The sequence below is a fragment of the Panthera tigris genome, chromosome A2 (assembly GCF_018350195.1).
Source record: "Panthera tigris isolate Pti1 chromosome A2, P.tigris_Pti1_mat1.1, whole genome shotgun sequence".
Lineage (NCBI taxonomy): Eukaryota > Metazoa > Chordata > Mammalia > Carnivora > Felidae > Panthera > Panthera tigris.
Genome location: NC_056661.1, coordinates 17,621,875 through 17,646,819, shown reverse-complemented (window position 1 = coordinate 17,646,819; position 24,945 = coordinate 17,621,875). Strand labels below are relative to the sequence as shown.

The 24,945-nt window shown below is 43.4% G+C and overlaps 1 protein-coding gene across 1 annotated transcript; it reads right to left on the bottom strand.

Annotated features, from left to right (window-relative positions):
• Positions 1–1,695: 1,695 nt before the first annotated feature.
• On the bottom strand, positions 1,696–23,335 carry FBXW12 (F-box and WD repeat domain containing 12). The gene is made up of 10 exons (XM_042978840.1): positions 23,246–23,335; positions 22,581–22,618; positions 22,199–22,356; positions 21,279–21,397; positions 14,343–14,552; positions 13,379–13,537; positions 12,203–12,413; positions 11,042–11,220; positions 10,818–10,951; positions 1,696–1,945 (listed from the first exon to the last, which is right to left on the bottom strand). Exons 1-10 carry the CDS (start codon positions 23,333–23,335, stop codon positions 1,846–1,848), a joined length of 1,398 nt encoding a protein of 465 aa, XP_042834774.1. The 3' UTR covers positions 1,696–1,845.
• Between the last annotated feature and the right edge of the window lie 1,610 nt (positions 23,336–24,945).

Genomic DNA, 24,945 nt, shown 5'->3' with positions numbered 1-24,945 from the left:
TTTTTTCAGTTGAGGTAAAATTGGTATATAACATTAGTTTCAGGTGTATGCTATGGCTACTTCTAAATCGATTTCCTAAAAGTCAGTGAAAAGGATCTTTTAAGAATATACATCTATAGGGCCACCTGGGTGGCTCAGCCTGTGAAGCATCTGACTCTTGATTATCGGTTCAGGTCATGATCTCATGGTTCGTGAGTTTGAGTTCCACATCAGGCTCTGCACTGACAGGGCAGAGCCTGCTTGGGATTCTCTCTCTGCCCTTCCTCCATGCTCGCTGGCTTGCTCTCCCTCCCTCCCTGAAAATAAAATTAAAAAGAATACAGGTCTATAAAATATAGGTCTTTTTTCTCTTTTGTTAAAAAAAAACAACAAACTATGTGGATTATATCTTGCAAATGTCTGTGTGACTTAACACTTTGACTTTCTACCCTTCGGTTAGTAGTGTTCCTCGCTGACTTCAGCCACCTAGACTTCCTTTGATTCTGACTTAAGTCAAACATGCAACTATCCCAGAACTGTCAGGTGCTGTTTACAGTGTATCTCCTTGCTAACTTCTCCACCCAACCTTGTTGTCTCCAGAGACCCCTCACTGGGCTTCCTTTCCTTTTTCCTCCAGGTCACAGCTTAATGTTTACTTTGACCCGGGGGCCTGGATGGCTCAGTTAAGCATCCTACTTTGGCTCAGGTCATCACCTCACAGAACGTGAGTTCAAGCCCCACATCCGGCTCTCTGCTGTCAGCACAGAGCCTGCTTTGCATACTCTGTCCCACTCTCTCTGCCTCTCCCCTGCTCGCACTCTCTCTAAAAAATAAAATAAACATTCAAAAAAAGTTTATTTTGACCAGGAGGGGACAGTGGGCACATTAACAAACCCATACTGCTCACTGGAGAAATCTCCCATTGAGATTACATTCCCATTACAGTACGATCTACTCCCTCAGGCCATCTTTCTTCCAGTCCTCTCCACCTCTCAAAGCCAGGACGGTAGACCTGGGGCTCTTAGGTTTGAGTTTTTAGTACTCTCATCCCTGAACTCTGAATCCTGAGCCAGTGATACAAACTTAGGGGACAGTTTTTTTTTTTTTTTTTTTTTTTGCCTTCATTACAATGGCTGTGGTGATACGGAAATTGAAACTTTCATGTGATGTAGCTTTAGCTATATTTTCTACTTCCTAGTCCTTTTAAGCATTTTTTTTATTACCATTTATATTCTGAGTCTCTTCTAGCTACCTTTAAGTATTAATGTCTATGTTTTTCTAATATTTATTTTTTGCTTGCATCTTACAGAATTTTTTTTGCTTGCTTATAGGCAAGGAACAGTGAATACAGGTGGCCTTCACTTTTTTACTTATCTTATTTTTAAAGATTTTTTAAAGTAATCTCTACATCCAACATGGGGCTTGAACTTACAACCCCAAGATAATGAGTTGCACACTCTGCTGACTGAGCCAGGTAGGCGCCCCTTAATTTTTTTTTTTTTTTTAATTTTAAGTAGGCTGCATGCCCAACATTGGGGCTTGAACTCACAGCCCTGAGATCAAGAGGGTTGTGCCTTCACTTTTAAGCTAGCCTCAATCCAAAGTCATACTTTCCCCTCTCATATGCTCCCCTTGAATTGATTTGTGTGACCATTTTACTACCTTAGTATTCGATACTGTCCCCGATGGCAAGGACAAAGGATATGTTGCTCTACATTCTGTTACAGTGCCTGATTTACCAAAGACAGTTAAATCATTGCTTCTTTCCCAATAGCACTCAAATAATCATTCTGAGTTTGCAAACAGAATTCTCTTTACTACATTGAGGGAGATGATGCAAGGTTAATTATTCCATTAGTTTCCATATTATGTATGCAAAGAATACATCACCAGAATGCTGGACTCACGATTTTTTGACACCACACATACTATGCTCACGTTATCACATATTGCTTTGGAGACGTAGCTGCCAACAGAAAAAAACACAACGTAATTAATGGACAAAAGGGAAAGTAGTTATTTCTATTGTTGATGATACTAAATTTGAACCTGACAAAGATACCTTTTTCCCAAATCAATTGATCCTAAGTCACTCTTATATTTGGTTTCAAATGACTGCACAGATCTGGCAAAGTTATGATGATTACTATTTGCAGGAGTAGCAATCTCAACCTGCCCTGAGATAGCACTTGCCAGAATTATCAAGATCTAGCAAATCAGAGATATTATTTAATAATGATAGAGAATATTTTTATTTTAAAAGAGAATTCTGTTCCTTTTGACTATACCTGCTCTATTCCAGGCGAGTATCTAAAAGAGGCCATGCCTCCCTCCCCATGGGGTGATGGGGGAGATTGTGGGGCATGGCCCTGTCAACTCTTCTCATCCTGTATTAAGGAGGTGATACTCCTACACCCCTCTTCTCCAGGAGTCCAGAAACTGGGGGTGGAGTTCTTTTAACCATCCCTGAGTTGCACTAACCCAAGCAAAGGTGGCACCTTTACTCCTCCCCTGGGGAGGGGAGACTGTGAGGTGGACACTGTTGACCATCTCCTCCCTCCCCTGTGCTAAGGTGAGTAGAGGTGGACTCTTTCCTCTTCCCTTCAAACACTGCAGAGATAAGTAATAGCTAAAAAACTCAAATTTGGTAAACCTACAGACTGAAAAAGCTGATCAAACCCAAACAGGTTAAAATCAAAGAAGTCTATATCAAACATATCAAATTTCTGAAAACTAAAGACAATAACTTGAATCAGCCTGAGAAAAATGACACTTTATCTATAGAAGAGCACCACTTTGACAGTGGATTTCTCATTGGATACCATAGAAGCCAGAAGGAAATAGCACAACATTTTCCAAATGCTGAAATAAGAAAAGTAAATATACCGATTAAAAGATCTTGGCACAATGTGAATAAAAATCATGACAATTAGATGCTGTCCACAAGAAACTAACTTCAATTATAATGATACAAGCAGACTGTTTTCCATTCCTCTACTTCCAATGTAACATACAAACATTAATCAAAAGACAGCAGGACTAGCTAAATGAATAACAGGTAAAGTAGATCTCAGAGCAAAGAAAACTGCCAAGAACAAGGAGGGACATTACACAAAAATAAAAGGCCAACTAACCAAGAAGACCCAATACTACTAAATGTGTATGTACTAAATAACAGAGCTGCAAAATACATGAAGTAAAAACTGATGGATTAAAATTTTTTTAATGTTTATTTTTGAGAAAGAGCAGGGGACAGCAGAGAGAGGGAGACACAGAATCTGAAGCAGGCTCCAGGCTCTGTGCTGACAGCTCAGGGCTCCAACTCACAAACCATGAGATCATGACGTGAGCCGAAGTTGAACACTCAACCGGCTGAGCCACCCAGGCGCCCCCAAACTGATAGAATTTAAAGGAAAAAGAGACAAATCCAGATTTATAGTCAGGAAATTCAATGGTCTTCTCTCATAACTGATAGAACCCTAAGATCAAAAATCAGAAAGGATACAGAGGAACTGAAAAAGATAAATCAACCACAATGCTGCAGTTGCCAAATATAGAACACTCTACCCAACAAGAGCAGGATATGCATTCTTTTCAAGCACACACGGAAACTTCAAGATTGTTTTATGACCCAGGGTAGAGTCTAAGTTAAACAGACGTAAAAGAATTGAGAATATACAAAGTGTGCTCTCTATAACTGATTCACACTAGAAATCAATACAAAGATAGCAATAAAATATCAAAATACTTGAAAAATAAACACACTTTTAAATAATCCATGGGTCTCTACTCCTGAAACTAATACTATATGTTAAATAAGTGGAATTTAAATAAAACTTGAAAATAAGTAGTCCATGGGTCAAAGGGGAAAAGGGAAATTAAAAAGTATATGGAACAGAGGCACCTGGATGGCTCAGTTAAGTGTCCCACTCTTGGCTTCATCTCAGGTCATGATCCCATAGTTTGGGAGATCAAGCCCTGCATCAGGCTTTGTGCTGACAGCATGGAGCCTACTTGGGGTTCTGTCTTTCCCTCTCTCTCTGCCCCTCCCCTGCCAGCTCAAGCTCACTGTGTCCCCCCACTCTCAAAATAAGCAAAAAAAAGTATTTAAAAAAAAGTATATGGAACTGAGTGAAAATGAAAATACAATCAATTGAAATCTGTAAGTTGAAGCCAAAGCAGTGCTTAGTGAGAAATTTAGAACATCAAATGCTTATATTTAAAAAGAGAGGTCTCAAAGCAATAATCTAAATTCCTACCTCAAAAATTGGAGAACAAACCAAAGCAAGAAGGGAATAAAAAAGCAGAGATGAAACTGAGAACAGGGGAAAAAAAAAAAAAAAAAGACAAAAGCTGTTTCTTTGAAAAGGTAATAGAAATTGATAAACCTCTATTAAGACTAAGAAGAAAAAAAAAAGACAAATCCCCAATATCAGGAGTAAAAGGGTTGATATCACCATGATTCTGCAGATATGTAAAAGACTGAAAGGAACAAATCCACGCACATAAATTTGACAAGTTAGATGAAATGACTAATTCCTGGAAAACTACAAACTACCAAAGCTCATGCAGCAGAAAAGAGACAATCTGAATGGTGCTATAACCATTAAAGAATTCATAGTTATAACCTTCCAAAAAAGTAATCTCCAGGCCCAGATGGTTCCACTGGAGACCATTAAATTTTATTTGTTGTTTATTTTTATTTTTTTGAAATAGGCTTCATGCCCAGAGCCCACTGCGGGGCTTGAACTCACAACCCTGAGATCAAGAGTTGGGTGCTTAACTGACGGAGCCACCCAAATGTCCCCTGTTAAACTTTTAAAGAAGAAATAACACCAATTCTACAAAATCTTTTCCAGAAGATAGAAGGTCAGGAAACACTTGCCACTAATTTTATGGAACCACCACTATTTTAATGCCAAAATGAGACAAAGACAATACATAAGACTACCAATCAATATCCCTCGTGAATACAGAAGCAAAAATCATTAACAAAATAAATTAAATCTAGCAATATATAAAAATATATACAATATGACCAAGTGGGGTTTATTCCAAGAATGCAAGGCTGGTTCAATATTCAGAGAGTCAATCGATGTAATTTGACTTATTAACAACCTAAAAAGGAAAAATCAATGGCACCCGGCTGGCTCAGTCAGTGGAGCATGCTACTATTGATCTTGGGGTCATGAGTTTGAGCTTCACGTTGGGCACGGAGATTACTTAAAATTTTGGGGCACCTGTGTGGCTCAGTCAAGCATCTGACTTCACTCAGGTCATGATCTCATGGTTCAGGAGTTTGAGCCCCATACCCAGCTCTCTGCTGTCAGCACAGACTTGCTTTGGATCCTCTGTCCCCCTCTCTCTCTGCCCTTCCCCCACTCATGCTCCCGCTCTCTCTCTAAACATTAAAATTTTTAAAAATAAAATCTTAAAAAAATAAAAAATAAAAAGGAGAAATAATGTTCTTATAGTAACTGATACAAGAAAAGCATTTGGCAAAATTTAACATCTATTGATAAAAACCCTCAGCAAATCAGGACTAGAAGGGAACTTCCTGAACATAATAAAAGGCAATTACAAAAACATACAATGAATATCATAATGGTGAAAGACTCAACACTTTCTATAAAAGTCAAGGATACCTGCTCTCCACTCCAATGTTGTTACTGAAGGTTTTTATGTTTTTAAGCTCTACACCCAATGTGGGGCTTGAACTCATGACCCTGAGATCAAGAGTTGCATGCTCTACAACTGAGGCAGTCAGGTGCTCCTTGTTATTGAAGGTTTTATCCAATGCAAAAGTCAAGAACAAGGAATAAAAGATGTACAGATGGAAAGTGGGGGGGGGGGGGAAGAAGCTGTTGACAGATGACATGACTGTATACATAGAAAAATCACAAAATATCTATAAATCTATTAATAAAAGCTATTTGAATAACAGTTTAGCAAGGTTGCAGGATACCAAGTTAGTATTTCAAAAGTCAATCATGGGGCCCCTGGGTGGCTTGATTGGTTGAGTGTCTGACTTTGGCTCAGGCCATGATCTTGCAGTTCATGAGTTCAAGCCCCACATCAGGCTCGCTGCTGTCAGCCTGTCAGCACAAAGCCCACTTCAGATCCTCTGTCCCTCTCCGCCCCTCCCCCTGCTTGTGCTCTCTCTCAAAAAATAAAACATCAAAAAAAGTCAATCATATTTCTACATCCTATTAATAAAAAATAGAAAATTGAAGACATTACTGTTTGTTTATGGTAGCACCCAAACCACTAAATAGGTAGAATCTTACAAAATATTTGCAAAATCTGTATCTTGAAAACTACAAAAACACTGATAAAATAAGGAAGACTTAATAAGAGACGTAAGGTTCATGGATTAGAAAACTCAATTGTAAAGGTCCCCAAACTTATCTATAGGATCCAATAGAATTCCAGTATAAATTCCAGCAGAATTGTGTGTGTGTATTCTATTTCTTTTAAAGTTTATGTATGTATGTTTGTATGTAATCTCTACACCCATTGTGGGGCTTGAACTCACAACCAGGAGATCAAGAGTCACATGCTCTTCTGACTGAGCTAGCCAGGAGCCCTTAATTTTTTTTTTTTAATTTCCTTAAGTAATCTCTAAGACCCACATGGGACTCAAAGTCACCACCCCAATATTGAGAGTCACATGCTCCACCAACTGAGCCAGCAGGGTGCTCCCCCCCAGCAGAATTTTTATAAACGTTTACAAACTTATTCTAAAATATATGTGAAAAGCAAAGGAACCAGAATAGTCACAGAAATTTTGCAAAAGAACAAACTGGAGGACTCCCAACAGATTTTTAAATTTCTATAAAGTTACACTTTCAAAGTAGTGTGCTATTAGAGAAAGGATAGACACAAAGATCCTTGGAACAAAAGAGTCTTGAAATCTATATATATAATATATAAATATAATTATATATATATATATATATCTGTATATATAGTTATATAGATAGTTTATATATATTGTGTATATATAAGTGTATATATACATGTATGTATATATATGTGTATATATATGTATGTATATATACTTACAGTCAATTTTTGACAAATATGTAAAGGAATGAAGAATGTTTTTTTCACCCACAAATGGAGCTGAATAATTAAATACCTGTATGCAAAAGAAAGGAAGGAAGAAAAAGAAAGAAAGAAAGAAAGAAAGAAAGAAAGAAAGAAAGAAAGAAAGAAAAGAGACCAACCTTGATCTATATCTTGCCCTATATAAAATTTAATTCAAAATAGATAACAGACTGGGGCACCTAGGTAGCTCAGTCAGTTAAGCATCTGACTCTTGATTTCGGCTCAGGTCACGCTCTCACAGTCATGAGATCAAGCCTTGCATCGGCTCTGCACTAGGCATGGAGCCTGCTTAAGATTCTCCCCTCTCCCTCTGCCCCTCCCCAGCTTGTGTGCTCTCTCTCTCAAAAAAGCAAACCCAAAACGGGTAACAGATCTAAACGTGAAACCTAAAACTATACAATTTTGACAAAAACATAGGGGAAAATCTTTGTGACCTTGGGTCGGGCAAAGATTTCTTAGATACAACATCTCGAACCTCATCTTTTTAGAAGAAAAATTGGACTTTATCAAAACTAAGAATACTTGCTCTTTGAAAGACAGTGTTAGAGTAGAAAGACTAACCACAAAGTGGAAGAAGATATTTGCAAAGCCTTATCTGATAAAAAATAAAAATAAAAAAAAACTTACATTCCAGGGGCACCTGGGTGGCTCAGTTGGTTAAGCATCTGACTTCAGCTCAGGTCATGATCTCACCATTCGTGAGTTTGAGCCCGCATTGGGCTCTGTGCTGACCGCTTGGAGCCTGGAGGCTGCTTCAGATTTTGTGTCTCCCTCTCTCTCTGCCCACCCCCACTCATGCTCTGTCTCTCTCTGGGTCTCAAAAATAAATAAACGTTGAAAATAAACATTAAAAAAAACCTTACATTACAAATATATAAACTATCAAAACTCAGTAACAACCCAACTAAAACAACCCAACTAAAAAATGTACAAAAGGTTTGAACAAATGCTTCACCAAAGAAGCTATCTGGATGGCAAATAAGCCAATGAAAAACTGCTCATCATCATTAGGGAAATAGACAACAAAACTGTAATGAAAGATCACTACATGCCCATTAGAATGTAAGAAAAAATAAAACAAAAATGGAACAATACCAAGTGGGAATGCAAAAATGTATAGCCCCTAGGAAAGCGTTTGCAATTTCTTATAAAGTGAAGCATTCCATATGACCTGACACTTCCACTCTTCGGATAAACATGTTTTCATATTTATCTAAGCTAGAAACAACATCAGTGACCCTCAACTAGTGAGGTGATAAACTGTGGTCCATCTACACAATGGGACAATAGTAAAAGGAACTCAGCAGTACAGGGGAGTGAATTACTGATACAGTCAGCAAGGGTGAATCTCAAAACCACAATGCTCACTGAAAGAAGTGAGACACAGGGCTCCTGGGTGGCTCAGTTGGTTAAACGTCTGACTCTTGATTTTGGCTCAGGTTATGATCTCACGATTCGGCAGATTGAGCCCCGCATCGGGCTCTGTGCTTATGGCAAGGAGGCTGCTTGGCGTTCTCTCTCTTCCTCTCTCTCTGACACTCCCCCATTCTGTCACACATTCATGTGAGCTCTGTCTCTCAAAATAAATAAACTTAAAAAAAAAAAAAGCTACAAAGGAATATATACCATATAATCCCATTTACATAAAATTTTAGAAAATTGAAAGTAATTAATAGGGACAGAAAACAGATCAGTGGCCGCCTGGTGCTGGGGATGGAAGGAGGGACACACTGCAATGGAGCATGGGAAAACCTTGGGGATGATGGACATACTCTGGTTTGTGCTTCTGATTAAAAGATTATCGTCAAAACTAAAACTGTGTTGGACAACTGGATTCTATTTCTTTGTATTGTTAAAAAAAATCAGACGGATAAAAGACATAATGCTGCACAGTATGGGACATCATCAGATATGAAGGGGATCTATTTAAAATTACTGAAAGGAGAAAAAATAGAAAATATAGATAATCATTGATTAAAATAAATCTAAGCCACAAAACATTATTGAAAGGAGAAAAGCATTTATGACTTAGTAGGCTAAGGTTTATTAGATATGATAAAGAGCAAAAAATAAAACCTGCTAAGCATGGGGCGCCTGGGTGGCTCAGTCGCTTAAGCATCTGACTTCGGCTCAGGTCATGATCTTACGGTTCATGGGTTCGAGTCCCACATCAGGCTCTGTGCTGGCGGCTCAGAGCCTAGAGCCTGTTTCAGAATCTGTCTCTCTCTGCCCCTCCCTAGCTTGTTTTCGCTCTCAAAAATAAATGTTAAAAATTTTTTTTAATCTGCTAAGCATAATTACATATTATATATGCTTAAATTTTTTTGTGCCTCAAAAACATTGGATATATCTGAACATAGAGATTTAAATTACAGCTGCACAATACTCCATTATGTGGACATGCCATAGTAATTTAAACAACATCTTATGTTTAGGCAGTGAGATGGTTTCCAGCATTAGGCAATCACAACTCATGTTGTAATAAACAACCAATGTATTCATTCATTTTTATTAAATAAATAAAACTTTATTTTGAGAGGGACAGAGATAGCACGAGTGGGGAAGGTGCAGAGAGAGAGAGAGAGAGAGAGAGTGAGAGAGAATCCCAAGCAGGCTCTGCACTGTCAGCACAGAGTCCGACTCAGGGCTTGAACCCAGAAAGCCCCGAGATTGTGACCTGAGCCAAAAGCAAGAGTCGAACACTCAGGTGACTGAGCCACTCAGATGCCCCAACCAATGTATTTTTAATCATTGGAGGTGTACTGTCAAAGTAAATTCCTATTAGTGGCCCTGGCAGTTGAAAGGATATGTATTATATTTTGTTAGATATTGCCAAAAATAATCATTAGAAGGACAAGCAACAATGTTTATAAAAGACAAGAGCCTTATGTACAGCACGTAAAATCTCAAAAAAATAATTTAGATGAAGGCTAGCAACTTAAAAGAAAACTAAATGGGGGCACCTGGGTGGCTCAGTTGGTTAAGTGTCCGACTTTGGCTCAGGTCATGAGTTCACGGTTCGTGGGTTTGAGCCCCACGTCGGGCTCTATGCTGACAGCTCAGAGCCTGGAGCCTGCTTCAGATTCTGTGTCTCCCTCTGTCTCTCTGCTCTTCCCCTAGTTCATGCTTGCTTGCTTGCTCGCTCTCTCAAATATAAATAAACATTAAAAAAAAAATTAAAGGGCACGTAGGTGGCTCAGTCAGTTAAGCGTCTGACTTGATTCAGGTCATGATTTCACGGTTCCTGGGTTCGGGCCCTGCATCAGGCTCTGTGCTGACAGCTTGGAGCCTGGAGCCTGCTTGGGATTCTGTGTCTCCCTCTCTCTGCCCCACCCCCACTCACACTCTGTCTCTCTGTCTCTCCCAAAGATGAATAAACATTAAAAAAATTTTTTTTTAATCAGCTTGCTAAGGAAGTGACCCAAATGACTGACGAACTCAAAAAATGTATAAACCTTGCAAGTAAAGACAGGACACTGAAGATATAAATCTTCCATATCCTGCTGTGCGCAAATAAATGGGAGCCATTTTGGAAAGCCTTTTGGAATCTACTCCAAGAGCTGTGAACATACTCCAAGAACTAGCAATTCTCTTTTTGGACATAAGTTTATTCATATATGTCCTTGAACTTAAAAAACAAAACTAAACCCTCACCTACTATCCCTTTATTTTTTTATGTAGAAATTTAAAATCTTGAAGGGAAGTTTAAGTCACAAAGCAGGGCTTACCAGCTGGGCGTCAGGTCACTCCCTATGTGTTCCAGGTGACAGCAGCTCTTGAGGTATGGATAACGGCCTTCCTCTTCCCACATGTACACATGCAGGGAGTCATCCATAGATGTGGTGAGGACATGCAGAGAATCCTTCAAAGGAGACGCAGGATGAGTGGCCCAGAGTCACAGGCAGAGCAGTGAGCGGGGTGGGGGGTGGGGGGGGAGAAGGGGCATACGGACCGCCCACAGATTGCCGATGGTCCTCTGGTGGTCCTCAAATCGTTGCAGCTGGTGCCCACTGATGGTGAAGAGGAACAAGTATGGCCCACTCTCAAAGACGATCATATTTCCATCACTGGCTCCCATCCAAATCGGACTCTCCATATGAACTGGCAACAGGAAAGTCGCGACCTGATGGGCTGTTTTCATGCGGAACAAACACACGCAAACTTGGGGTCATTTAGTCAGAATGATATCTTTACACGGAATGAAAAAGCATACTCATTACTTTCATGGGACCTCAGCCTGGTGAGGAAAATGAAGGACAGGCCAGTGGCAGATACAGGTCACTGACCATGGTAACAGATGCTAGGACATGGGAACGGAGCGTGGTGGACAGTGACAGCTCAGGCATTGAGGGGGGGGTTGGAATCCAGGCCTGAAAGCAGCATGGGAATCTAACCACATCTGCCCAGGGTGTGTCTGGGCAGCTCAATCGGTTGAGCATCAACTCTTGATTTTGGCTCAGGTTATGATCTCACAGTTATGAGATCAACTCCTAGGTCAGGCTCCATGCAGGGCCAGACGTGGAGCCTACTTAAGATTTTCTCTCTCCCTCCCTCCCTCCCTCTTTCTCTCAGGGCCCTGGGTGGCTCAGCCGGTTAAGCATCTGACTTCACCTCAGGTCATGATCTTGCTGTTTGTGAGTTCGAGTCCCATATTGGGCTCTGTGCTGATAGCTCAGAGCCTAGAGCCTGTTTCAGATTGTGTGTGTGTGTGTGTGTGTGTGTGTGTGTGTGTGTGTGTACGCGTGTGTGTGTGTGTGTGTGTGTGTGTGTGTGTGTGTGTGTGTGTCTGCCCCTCCCTGGCTCATGTTCTGTCTCTCTCTCAAAAATAGGTAAATATTTAAAAAAATTTTTTAATGACAAATAAAAAATATAAAGAATCTCTCCACTCATGCACACACTCTAAATAAACAAACAAATAAAATCATATCTGCCCAAGAGCAGGGTGGAGTGTAGAGGTCAGAGCGTGGGCATCAGAGACACTAACCTGCAAGGGTTAGCCTGCAGCTGAAGAAATCCCCTGCCTGCTTCAGACCGTTTACATACATTTATGGCTTCAAAAGAATGCATGAGTGAAGGGGAGGAGAAGCCGTGTTTCCGGTGTGGCACCGCCTACCTTGGATGACTGTTCTGCCCCCAGTCCTCTCGGTCATTAGGTCAAAGGTGGTAAATCCCGTCTTTTTGGAAGAGCCTCTTCGGTACATCAGTGTTATCCTGCTTGTCCTCCTTGGGGCCCAGCAGGCTCTGCAGCATGACGAAAACGGGATAGAGAGTGACAGAGGGCTTTTGCCTTCTGATGGTTTCAGTAAGCACTCTGTGAAAAAGACCTATGGAGAGATTGTTGCACAAATAGGTGAAGGGGGAAATAGCAGCATCTCAGTGCAGGAGGGACTCCAGAAAAGCCTCCTTAAAAATCCTTACTTTGTGGGACACCTGGCTGGCTCAGTCGGTGGCACATTTGACTCTTGATCTCAGGGTCATACATGCAAGCCCCACGTTGGGCATGGAGCCTACTTAAAAAAAAAAAAAATCCTCGTTTTGTGGCCAAACTTTAATCTGAATCTTAGGAAGCACAGAGTAGTCACTGCTTGTCACTTGACATCCAAGAACCTGTCTTCCTATCCTGCCTGTCACAGAGAGCAAAGCCCCTGCAGCCACACTTCAGGCATGCCACAGAGGTACAAAATCGTCTGGCCACACTGGAGTCCGGATCAAGTTGCCACTGGCTCGACAGATCTCCCCTCCTTGGAGAAGGGGTCAAGGGCTGTTTTGCTTTGGCTGCATCCTCTCAGCTCCTTGCTCTTTGGTGCCCGGTCCACCTGTGCCATGGTAAAAATGGCTTGGCTCAAAGGCCACAGACTTTCTCAGAGTGCCATTCAGAGGTGGATCCATTTTTATTTACTTCTGGACTGCTTGGTACTTTCTAGCCAAGGTGGATAAGAGTAAGGAAAGCTAAAGTGAACAAGGTTACCAGAGATCCTCCTCTCTTGAGCTGTCCCTCACTTGCCTCTAGCTCTTTGGCCGATTCAGGCTTCTTGATGCAAATTTTCATGGCTTCTCAATGCAAAGTTTCATGAATTAACGTTTGTTTTTGCACCTAGACATCATCACTTCCAAGAACACTGCCTCCTGATTATCGAAATGGATTCTAAATGTGATATGGCCTTTGAGAGGGGGGAGCCCTATGTCTGGTCCTTGCTGAGCGCTGCAGGTTTCTCCCACACTTCCTAAACTCCACCTTCCCAATGCTTGACCCTATCCTCCCGAGGTTAACCCGCAGAGCAACGCTCACCCTGGGCAAGATGTTCTGATGTGTCCCAGATGCAAAGACCCATTTCTTGTCAGGAGAGCAGTGCAGAAGGTCAACAGTGTATTTAAATGCGTGGACTTTAGAAACACCCCTGAGCTCAGGCACTGTCAGTGTGTAGATGTCACCTTCAGAATTGCCGACCTGAAACCAAAGCACCACCACCACATCAACAGAAGGAGATGGGAGATTATAAAGCACACAGAAGGCATCACTGTCAGCTGCAAAATATTCTACTGTTTTGGGTGCCAGGGTGGCTCAGTTGGTTAAGTGACCAACTCTTGGTTTCAGCTCAAGTCATGATCTTACGGTTTCATGAGCTCGAGCCCCGCATTGGACTCTGTGCTGACAGCACAGAGCCTGCTTGGGATTCTCTCTCTCCCTCTCTGCCTGCCCCTCTCCCATTCATACTGTCTCTGTCTCTTTCGAAATAAACTTTAAAAAATTTTAAAAATATATATTACTGTTTCTTTAATCATGTAACAGAGATTAAAACCTCTTGACATTGTGAGAATGATCCCAAGGAATAAAACTTTCTAAGCCCCAAAGCATTCTTCTCGAGGATAATTATTCATTGGTACATCAACATTATTCTTTTTTTTCAATATCTCCCCAAACCCACAGCTCTCCCTCCATAGTCCCTGTCCAAGGTCATGTGCTGTACAACCGACACTTGAAAGAAGAGACATGGATATAAAGTAATTCAGGATTTTTGTTTTCCTTTTTTTGGAAGAACGACTAGGGAAATGTACTTGTGGGAGATCAAGGGCCAAGACAGTAGCAAGGTTTGTGTGACCAGCATTCGCTGGTGTGTTTTGACCCTCAGGGTACATGGTGGGGATGACTCCAAGAAGATAGACTGTGACGTGACAGTGACGGGGCCACAACAGCGGCCAAGGCAGCAGGCATTTTGTTTGGTGGGTGCCCTCCAGATGCAGGGCTCACTTACCATCAGGAATGGGCCATCCTTTGTGAGACAGACTTCCAAGGAAAAGCAGGCCTGAGACACGGGGAAAGTGGCCAGGGCATCCTGATCCTGACAATTCCACACTTTGACGGTTCCCTCCAAATCCACAGTGAACGCGAGATGCAGCTGAGGGAGGGTCGCCAGATGCGTGATACTTGACTGCTGGACGGGGCTTGACCAGATCATAGTGCCCTAGAGGGAAAGGAACACTGTATGTGCCAGGAACTCCTCACACCCACGGTGCTTTCATTCTGCCAGCGTTTATTTGGAAGTCTCCTCCAAATTAGAGCTGTTTCTTGCTTCTGGGGAAAAACAAACAAGAAAATACCCCCTTGAGAGGGTAGTGAACACAGGAAAGGAACAACACAATATATTCAAACAACAGAAGAGCTCACTACATGATAGGCATAAAGAACGATCTGACTTCTGGGCCCAAATCAGTCCTGCCTCTTTTTTTTTATTAACAAAAAAATTTTTTTGTTTATTTTTGAGGGACACAGAGAGAGAGAGTGTGTGCATGCATGCAGGGGAGGAACAGAGAGAGGGAGAGAATTCTAAGCAGGCTCTGCACCATCAGCACAGAGCCCGGTGCGGGGCTAGAACTCACAAACCGAGAGATCATGACCGGAGCTGAAATCAAGAGTCAGGTGCCTAACCTACTGAGCCCCCCAGGCACCCCAGTTCTGCCTTTCTAATGGTGTGACATTTGGCAAGTTACTTATCATTGTGGCTTCTTACACAGCTGTTTCCATTTCATAGCACACGAAACATACTTAGTAGAAATCCAAAGAATATCCAGTTCACAGTAGGATCCAAAGAATATCAACTCTCATAATTGTTATCCATCATCAATCTTGTATGTTGCAAATAAGAACGGTTTCCTTTCTAGATTTTCTTTAGTTTAAAAATCGTGAAGTATATCAAAGAGATAAGAATACAGAATGTAAAAATTGTTACAGGGGCGCCTGGGTGGCGCAGTCGGTTAAGCGTCCGACTTCAGCCAGGTCACGATCTCGCGGTCCGTGAGTTCGAGCCCCGCGTCAGTCTCTGGGCTGATGGCTCGGAGCCTGGAGCCTGTTTCCGATTCTGTGTCTCCCTCTCTCTCTGCCCCTCCCCCGTTCATGCTCTGTCTCTCTCTGTCCCAAAAATAAAAAACGTTGAAAAAAAAATTAAAAAAAAAATTGTTACAAAGTGTTCATATAACTACTTTTTAACATTTATTTTTTTTAAATCTTTTTAACGTTTTATTTATTTTTGAGACAGAGAGAGACACAGCATGAATGGGGGGAGGGGCAGAGAGAGAGGGAGACACAGAATCGGAAGCAGGCTCCAGGCTCTGAGCCATCAGCCCAGAGCCTGACGCGGGGCTCGAACTCGCGGCCGCGAGATCGCGACCTGAGCTGAAGTCGGACGCTCAACCGACTGAGCCACCCAGGCGCCCCTAACATTTATTTTTGAAAGAGATAGAGTACGAGTAGGGGAGGGGCAGAGAGAGAGGGAGACACAGAATCTGAAGCAGGCTCCAGGCTCCTAGCACAGAGGCCGACGTGGGGCTTGAACTCACAAACTGTAGGATCATGACCTGAGCCGAAGTCAGACTCCCAAACGACTAAGCCACGCAGGCGCCCCATATAACTATTTCTACCTGTACTTGTTATATTTACTAACCTCTTTACCCTTTCCAAATGTCACCACCATTTGTACTCTTAACACTAAGAGGCTTCCTGTGTAGTGTTATCTATTGCTTTGTAAATCATCCCCAAATTGGGTGGCTTAAAATCAAAACTAGGATGAGATATCACCTCATACCTGTCAGAATGGCTAAAATAAAAAATATAAGAAACAAGTTTCAGCGCGGATGCAGAGAAAAAGAAACGCTCGTGCACTGCTGGTGGGAATGCAAACTGGTGCAGTCACTGTGGAAAACAGTATGGCGGCTACTCAGAAAATTGAAAAAAGAACTATCATATGACCTAGTAATTCTCCTACTGGGTATTTACATAAATAAAACAAAAACACTAATTCAAAAACATGTATCACTCCTAGGTTTATTGCAGCATTATTTACAATAGCCAAGATATAGAAGCAGCTCAAGTGTCCATTGGTAGATGAATGGATAAAGAGTATGTGGTATATTTAGACAATGGAATATTACTTGGCCATAAAAAATCATGAAACCTTGCCATTTGCACCACCATCGATAGATCTAGAGAGTACAGTGCTAGTGAAATAATTCAGAGAAAAACAAATACCATATGATTTTACTCAGTTTGCTTTAAGAAACACAAGAGAAAAAAGAGACAAACCAAGAAACAGACTCTTAAGTACAGAGAAGAAACAGTTACCAGAAGGGAGGTAGATGGGGGAATGGGTGAAATAGATGATGGGGATGAAAGAGTACACTTATAAGGGCACCTGGGTGGCTCAGTTAAGCGTCAGACTCTTGGTTTAGGCTCAGGTCATGATCTCATGGTTTGTGGGTTTGAGACCCATGTTGGGCTCTGTGCTGACAGTGAGGAGCTTGTTTGGGATTCACTCTCTGTCCCCCACCTCCACCCCTGCTCTCTCAAAATAAACAAACATTGAAAAAAAAAATAGTACACTTGCCACAATGAGCACTGAGTAATGTACAGAATTGTTCAATCACTGTATTATATACCCGAAACTAATATAATGCTGCATGTTAACTATACTGGAAGTTTTTTTTTTTTTTTTTAAATAAGCAAAATAAGTAAAGGGGCGCCTGGGTGGCTCAGTCAGTTAAGCGTCCGACTTCGGCTCAGGTCATGATCTCTCAGTCTGTGAGTTCGAGCCCCGCGTCGGGCTCTGTGCTGACAGCTCAGAGCCTGGAGCCTGTTTCGGATTCTGTGTCTCCCTCTCTCTGCCCCTCCCCCGTTCATGCTCTGTCTCTCTCTGTCTCAAAAATAAATAAACGTTAAAAAAATTAAAAAAAAAAATAAGCAAAATAAGTAAAAAATAAACCCTCTCCAGGGGCACCTGGGTGGCTCAGTCAGTTGAGCTTCCGACTTGGGCTCAGGTCAGGATCTCGCGGTCCATGAGTTTGAGCCCCGTGTCGGGCTCTGTGCTGACAGCTCGGAGCCTGGAGCCTGCTTCGGATTCTGTGTCTCCCTCTCTCTCTGCCCCTCCCCTGTTCATGATCTGTCTCTTTCTGTCTCAAAAATAAACATTAAAAAAATTTAAAGAAATAAGCCTTTTTAAAAATAAGCCCTCTCCAAAAAAATTGGGTGGATTAAAACAGAAGTTTTTGTTGTCTCAGTTGCTGTTAGAAATTCAGGTGCAGCTTGGCTAGGTAGTTCTGACTCAGCGTCTCTTAGGAGGTTGAAGCTGGCTGCATAAGGACGAAACTCGAGATGGTTCACTCATACGGCTGGCAAGTCGGTGCTGGCTACTGGCAGTCCTCAGTACTTCACCACACAGACCTCTCTGGAGGGCTTCTTAAGGGTTCTCATAACATTATTGGCTGGTTTTCTAAGAACCGATGACTCAGAGAAGTGTCTTTTGTGACGTAGCTTCAGAAGTCACACACCATTCCCACAATATCCAATTGGTTACAAAGGCCAGCCCTATTCAGTGTGGGAGTGGCCTACCTAAAATCGGGAACATGGGACATCTTAGAGGCTGGCTGACACAGTCCACCTGCAGTCCCTAATAATCACCTCCGGCCTACATGCAAAATACACTCACCATCTCCCCAGTGCCCCCAAATAGTTCACCATTACAGCATCATCTCAAAATCTAGGATCTCATGGTTTAATGAGAGGCTCTTTAGACTCAGTTCATCTTGATGTGAAAACCTTGAACTAAATATACAAGTTATCTTTCTACTCCTCCAGCCCCAACATACAAGAGTAGGGTATTATAGGTAAGGATAACATTATAGACCCTCTCATCCAAAAAAAAATAAAGGGGGAGCAAATGGGGGTAGGGTGGTGGGAATCACTGCTACACAGAAAATTTGAGATCCAATAGAGAACATGCTGGTAGTACGTTGACTGGGATTCAAGGCCTGGGAGAGATTCTTCAGGACACTTGGCTCGGTCTTCTGAGTTCTCCTGCCCTTTCCATATACAGTGGTCCAATTTTTCAGGGAAGTGGTTTTTGGAGCCAGCTTCTTCCCTGTAAAAGTCCAGGATTCCAAGTCCTCTTCTCCTGTTACGATATCTCAACCTCTTTAAGTTCAAGCTGGCAGCCTTTCTGTCAGTAGGAGTCTCTGAAAAACTCTGTGGGTCTCCAAAGAAACTTACTGAGTTTATATCATTAGACAAGAGCCATATTCACAAGTCTTGGAGATAATTCTCTGATACCCTGGGCTGCCAAGGGCAAACTTAGAGGTCCAGTGCTTGTCTCAACAGCTCTGAGGCACTCCACTTGGATCTTTCCGTGGTCTAAAAAAAGAATTGGGCTATGGGCGCCTGGGTGGCTCAGTTGGTTAAGCGTCTGACTCTTGATTTTGGCTCAGGTCATGATCTCACTGTTCTTGAAATCAAGCCCCATATCAGGCTCTGCACTGATGGCGTGGAGCCTGCTTAGAATTCTCTCTGCTCCTCCCTGACTCTCGCTCATGCTCTTGCTCTCAAAATAAATAAACTTAAAAAAGAAAGAATTTTGCAGTCACCCCTTTGACTTCACCTTTATAGTATGGTTTACAGACACTGCCATGGATTGATCTTGCTTGGAGTTGACTTAAGTTTTAACGTCGTTTCCCATCTTGAAAGGCTGTGAATTTTGAGAACCAGCAATCCTTGGCTCCCTTTTATTTGACAGCCCTCACTTTATCCTCTCCCTCTTACTCTTGTGTTTTGCTCCAAGCAGCAAGCAGCAGCCAGCCTTCAGCATTCTGCCTGGAATTCTCCTGAGCAAGATCATTCAATTCAGTGGATATATTTGCTAGTTTCCACGTTACCCTGGGTGACAGTGTTGCTCAACCTTCTGCAGCTATGTAGCAAGGACCCTGTTTCCTCTAGTGTCCAATAACACTTTTTACATTTTCCTGTGTGTCTTCACTGGCAGCCTCACGGCAGCCAGTTAGGTTTTTGCTAACAGTCTCTCCAAGGTCCAAAACTCTCCTCAGAGCTTTCTTAGCTTCTTCCCACTGCCTGATTCCAAAGCTTCTTCCACATCTTAAATTTTTGTTATGGCAGCACCCTACTTCCAGGTAGTAAAAACTTATCTGGGGATGCCTGAGTAGCTCAGTCGTCTGAGAGTCTGACTCTTGATTTCAGTTCAGGTCATGATCCCAGGGTTGTGGGATCAAACCCAGTGTCAGGCTCGACGCTGAATGTGGAGCCTGCTTAAGATTCTCTCTCTTGCTCGCTCTCAGCGCCTGGGTGGCTCAGTCGGTTAAGCATCCGACTTCGGCTCAGGTCATGATCTCATGGTTTGTGGGCTCGAGCCCCGCATCAAGCTCTGCACTAACAGCTCAGAACCTGGAGTCTGCTGTGGATTCTGTGTCTCCCTCTCTCTCTCTGCCCCTCCCCCACTCACACTCAGTCTCTTTCTCTCTCAAAAATAAACATTTTTTTTAAAGTTAAGATTCTCTCTTTCTGCCCCTGCCCTTTCATGTGCACACGCTGTCACTCAAAACAAAAAACAAAAACACAAAAACCAAACACACAAACACACACACACACAACCCCCAAAACAAAAAATCCATCCTGTTACCGGTTGCTGCTGCCTAACAAATGACCTAGCAGCTCAAAGCAATAAACACTTATCTCCTACAGCTTCTGTTGGTCAACAATTCAGGAGTCGACTCACTGAGTGGCTCTGGTTTAGGGTTCCTTGCTAGGTTGCAACATGTTGACTGGGGATACAATAACCTGAAGGATTGAAGATCAGCTTCCAAGATGGTTCACTCACGTGACTGCAAGCTAGTGTTGGCTGTTGGCAGAAGGCCCGAGCTCTTTGCCACATGGATCATCATCCACTGGGCTTCAGGGACGTGGGACTGGTTTCCCTAAGAGCAAGTTATGCAAGAGTGTACTTTTCTGGTTTATCTTCTCAGCTTTACGGAGATGTAATGGGCATAGAACATTGTGTGACTTTAGGAGTATCTTTCTAGACTTTTAGTTCATCATTCTCCTGCCACCTCAAGTATTCATAAAGAGGTATTTTGTCATACTCTAGAAGATCCTGTGTGACAAAGAAGCATTATGTAGGTTTTTAAAGTTTATTTTGACAGAGAGAGGGTGTATGTGCACGAGTGGGGAGAGGAGGTAGGGGAGAGACAGAGAGACAGAGAATCCCAAGCAGGCCCTGCACTGTCAGTGCAGAGCCCGACATGGGGCTTGAACCCACAAACCATGAGATCACAATCAGAGCCCAAATCAAGAATCAGATGCTTAAACGACTGAGCCATCCAGATACCTCAAAGAATCATCATATAATTTTTACAGGGAGGAAAGAGAAGTCCAAACAGGGCAAGCCAAGAAAATATAAAAATTTGGGCCCCATGTTGGGATTTTCCCATTCCCTATCCAGTGATTCTTGCACTATTTTTACTAATCCTGAAATGTAAGACCGTTGTGCTCCTTGGCAGTGATCGGAGTTAGAGACCACTTTCTGAAAAATCCAACGTAACAAGTGCCAACAGTTGACAGGAAGGGGGGAGAATAACTAGTGAAGACGCCCAGAGCCCAAAGTTTCTTTCACAGTCATTCCACGTTACCAACAGAAATTAAGTCTTTGCGCACATTTATATCTAGAAACACACATTAAAAAATGAATTTTCTGTGTGTCTGTAGACTAGATGAAAAGGTCACAGATTACCAACTAGAAGACCCGCTCTGAAACTCTGTTCCCGGCACCAATTCTTAGTATCATTTCTCCCCAGCACCCATTTCCTGCATGGAAGACGGACACGGGCATACATTACCTGTGCTCATCGGCCAGACTCACCTCCTGCACATCCCAGGCATAAAGCATGTGCTTGGACGACACGGTACAAATGATGGACTTGTCCCGTCCACCCATTGTGGGGCCATTTCCTGACAGATAAGCCATAGGTCCTATGATTCCTAGAAGGAAACACAGACAATACTTGAGGGATGATGCAGTCAAGTAAAGAGAACTCTGGAAAGATAGTTGTTAAGTTTTCCTGCACCCTCTTGGGAGAGTTTGGAGAAGAGAAGTTGGGTGGCCTTCAGAGTCATCCAAAAATGGGTTCCCATTGCAGACTGGCCATTTGGGAGACACTGGCCAATTGGTTTTTCTCCATTTCAGTTTCCATAGATATAAAATGGGGATAAAAACGTCACCATCAGAGAACTGTTCTGAGTTTTAAAAGAGGTACTAGGATGGGGCACCCGGGTGGCTCAGTCGGTTGAGTGTCCAACTTCAGCTCAGGTCGTGATTTCATGATTCATGAGTTCAAGCCCTACACTGGGCTCGCTGCTGTCAGCACAGAGCCCTCTTTGGATCCTCTGTCTCCCTTTCTCTGCCCCTCCCCTGCTCTCACGCGCACTCTCAAAAATAAAACATTCAAAAGATAAAAATAAAAATAAAAGAGGTATTAGGAATAAAGCAAACAGAATTTCTGTTATTTAAGTTTCCTTTTTGTTTAAAATGTTTATCCTAGGAGGGATGGGAAGTCTGCGGAGAAAGGGAGTCCTCACAGGGCCTGATCTGATCTTGTGACCACTGGGGACAAGAGAAGAAGCAGGGAGACCAGGGACAGCTACCACCGCAGCCCAGTCCCACCAAGTTTTAATCTTCTTTCTCCTCACTGAATGAAAACAAGGGGGAGGGGGAGGGGAGAAAATGGCACATTTCTTAAAACAAGTTTGTCACGGTCCTCTAGGCTCCTCCTACCCCCATACCGAGGTTCCCAGTTGCTTCTTTGAAGATAAAGTCCTCTGGTTGCGCCAAGGCCATCTGATACTCCTGCTTTGTTTGTTTGAGGAAGAATTGTTTCCACGTCTGTGAGCCCAGGCACTTGGAGAAGTTGCAGAAGCTCCATTTCTTCAGACACAGGTTTCTGGAAACAGAGTCATAACACCACCCCCACCCCCACCCCAGGCTGTCCCCCCGTCAGTCCACCTCCTCGGGAGCACTGGTCTCACGAACCCCTCCCTCTCTGTGAGCGTCACTCACGACTCTCAAGACAGGGCCACCCGCAGGCCTCCTTGGGTACGCAATCCAATCGTACGTCTTCCCCCATGAGACACACCTGCCTTCCCGCCTTGCCCTTGCCTTGCTCACCTCCACAGGTGATCGTTCTCGGCAACTCTATTCCATTCCTGAGGGGGAGAAAGGAAGGGGTGAGCAGGCAGTCAGTCCCCAAAGGCTGGCTTCTCCTCTGCTATCATTTGTTCTGGTTGCAAGGCCCACACCGGTTCACCAGCCAGCATCCCAGCTCTCATGGCCCTCCTCGTCTGGGGGGACGGGGACAGGGTGATAGCAGAGGTCTGTCAAGGCTAAGACAGGCCCTTGGGATTCCTGTGAGAGTTTAGAGGGAGAAATGGGGACTTTTTGGAGCTTGAAATGGGGGCCGCAAGGACCATTTAGTCAGTACAGCAACTCCTGGGTATCAGTGTGTCCTTTTCATTTAACAAAACAGGAGGCCCTCGGAGGGGAAGGATGCTAACCCCCAACACACAAGGTACCACTCCATTATTCTGCAAATGGGGGCTCAAACTGGTCAAGAGAAGCAACTAAAATCCAGGGACATTGATCTCTGGGAGCTGAGCGGATGGGCCCGAACAAGGCAAATTTAAGCAAAGAGGGAGGCTGTGTGGGTATAAGGCTCGCGTAGCCAAGATCTCAAAGCTGAGAGACCGAGGTGAAAGGGTTCTTGTGCAAGGACTTGTGGAGAGGTGTGGGGGTGGGGCGGGTCAGACAGAGAGCGGATCGTGGAGAACATTTACCCTGTTCACTTGGGAAGCCTGGAGCAAGCTGAACGCGTCCAGGAAAGAGAAGATTTTTAACGTCGGCAGATCAGGCAGTTGGAGCGCCATCTTGCACGGCCTGAGCCTACATCCAGTCTCCTTTCTCCTCTCCAGTTGCTCTGAATTTAAAGGCCTGGCCCAAGTCTGCAGCACTCGGGAGGATTTCCACCTGCAGCTCATCTGGCTCTGATGGAAACAGCCTGCAGGTGCGTGCACTCGCAGGGAGGTGGCCCTCCACTTCGGCCTCCTCCGGGACCAGATCCATGAGCTGAGGGCATCCCTCCCTGCACTCGCCTGTTCATTGTGTTCATTGTGTCAACGTGTTCGACAACACCTTTTTTCTTTTGCGCTGTGAACCGAAAGTGCAGGATCCGGGGCAGCTCTAGGTTCTGATGAACTTGTCAAGACTGTCTACGAAATTTTGACTGACACCCTCCGAGTTCCAAATCACTGGGGTAGGGAATCAGGTTGGCACGTTTATATGTCTATTTTGAGACATCGAATCTGACCAGCACGGCCTATCTCCCAGCACCAACACAGCCCCTGGGTTTCTACCTTTGTGCATTTCACTTTCCAGAGGAAGGAGAAAGCATGGGCCACAGAGGCCTGTGCTAAGGGCACAGGGCTTATCTGAGATGGCTCTCACAGGTGGTGCCTTTCTCTTGTGACCCAATACTTTTCTTCCAAGAACTTAACAACTGATTATTTTCTTTTTTTTTTAAATTTTTAAAGTTTATTTATTTATTAAAAAAAATTTTAACGTTTATTTATTTTTGACAGAGAGAGAGAGAGAGAGAGAGAGAGACAAGTGTGAGTGGGGGAGGGGAAGAGAGAGAGGGAGACACAGAATCCAAAGCAGGTTGCAGGCTCTGAGCTGTCAGCACAGGGCCCAATGAGGGGCTTGAACCCACGAACCGTGAGATCATGACCTGAGCCAAAGTCAGATGCTCAACCGACTGAGCCACCCAGGTGCCCCTTAAGTGTATTTATTTTGAGAGAGAGACAGAGTATGAAGGGGATAGAGGCAGAGAGAGGGGAGAGAGAGAATCCTAAGCAGGTTCCACACTGTCAGCACAGAGCCAGACGTGGGGCTTGGACTCATGAAGTGTGAGATCACGACCTGAGCCAAAACCAAGAGTCAGATGCTTTACCGACTGAGCCACCCAGGCGCCCCTGATTCCAGTATTTTCTATGAGTTCCTGTCTGAGGCTCAATGGTGATGACCCCTGTAAACTGGGTCAGGCTGCCTCCGCCTGACCCACAGTAGTGGTCCTCAGAAGCACCATTTTTCCTGCAATGATATCTACTCTATTATCCAAAACTAGACTGGGCTTTCCTTTTTCTTTTTTTAAATTAAAAAAATTGTTTTAATGTTTATTTTTGAGAAAGAGAGAGTGAGTGAAAGGGAGAGACAGAGTGTGAGCAGGGGAGGGGCACAGAGAGAGGGAGACACAGAATCTGAATCAGGCTTCAGGTTCTGAGCTGTCAGCACAGAGCCCAACATGGGGCTCAAACTCATGAACCTCGAGATCATGACCTGAGCTGAAGTTTGTGGCTTAACCAACTGAACCACCCAGGTGCCCCCAGACTGGGCTTTTCTGGGATAAATGTCCTCTTCCTCAGAATTTGCATTGGGAAACTTCACACTGACAGGCCAATAAAGTACAAACCTCACAACT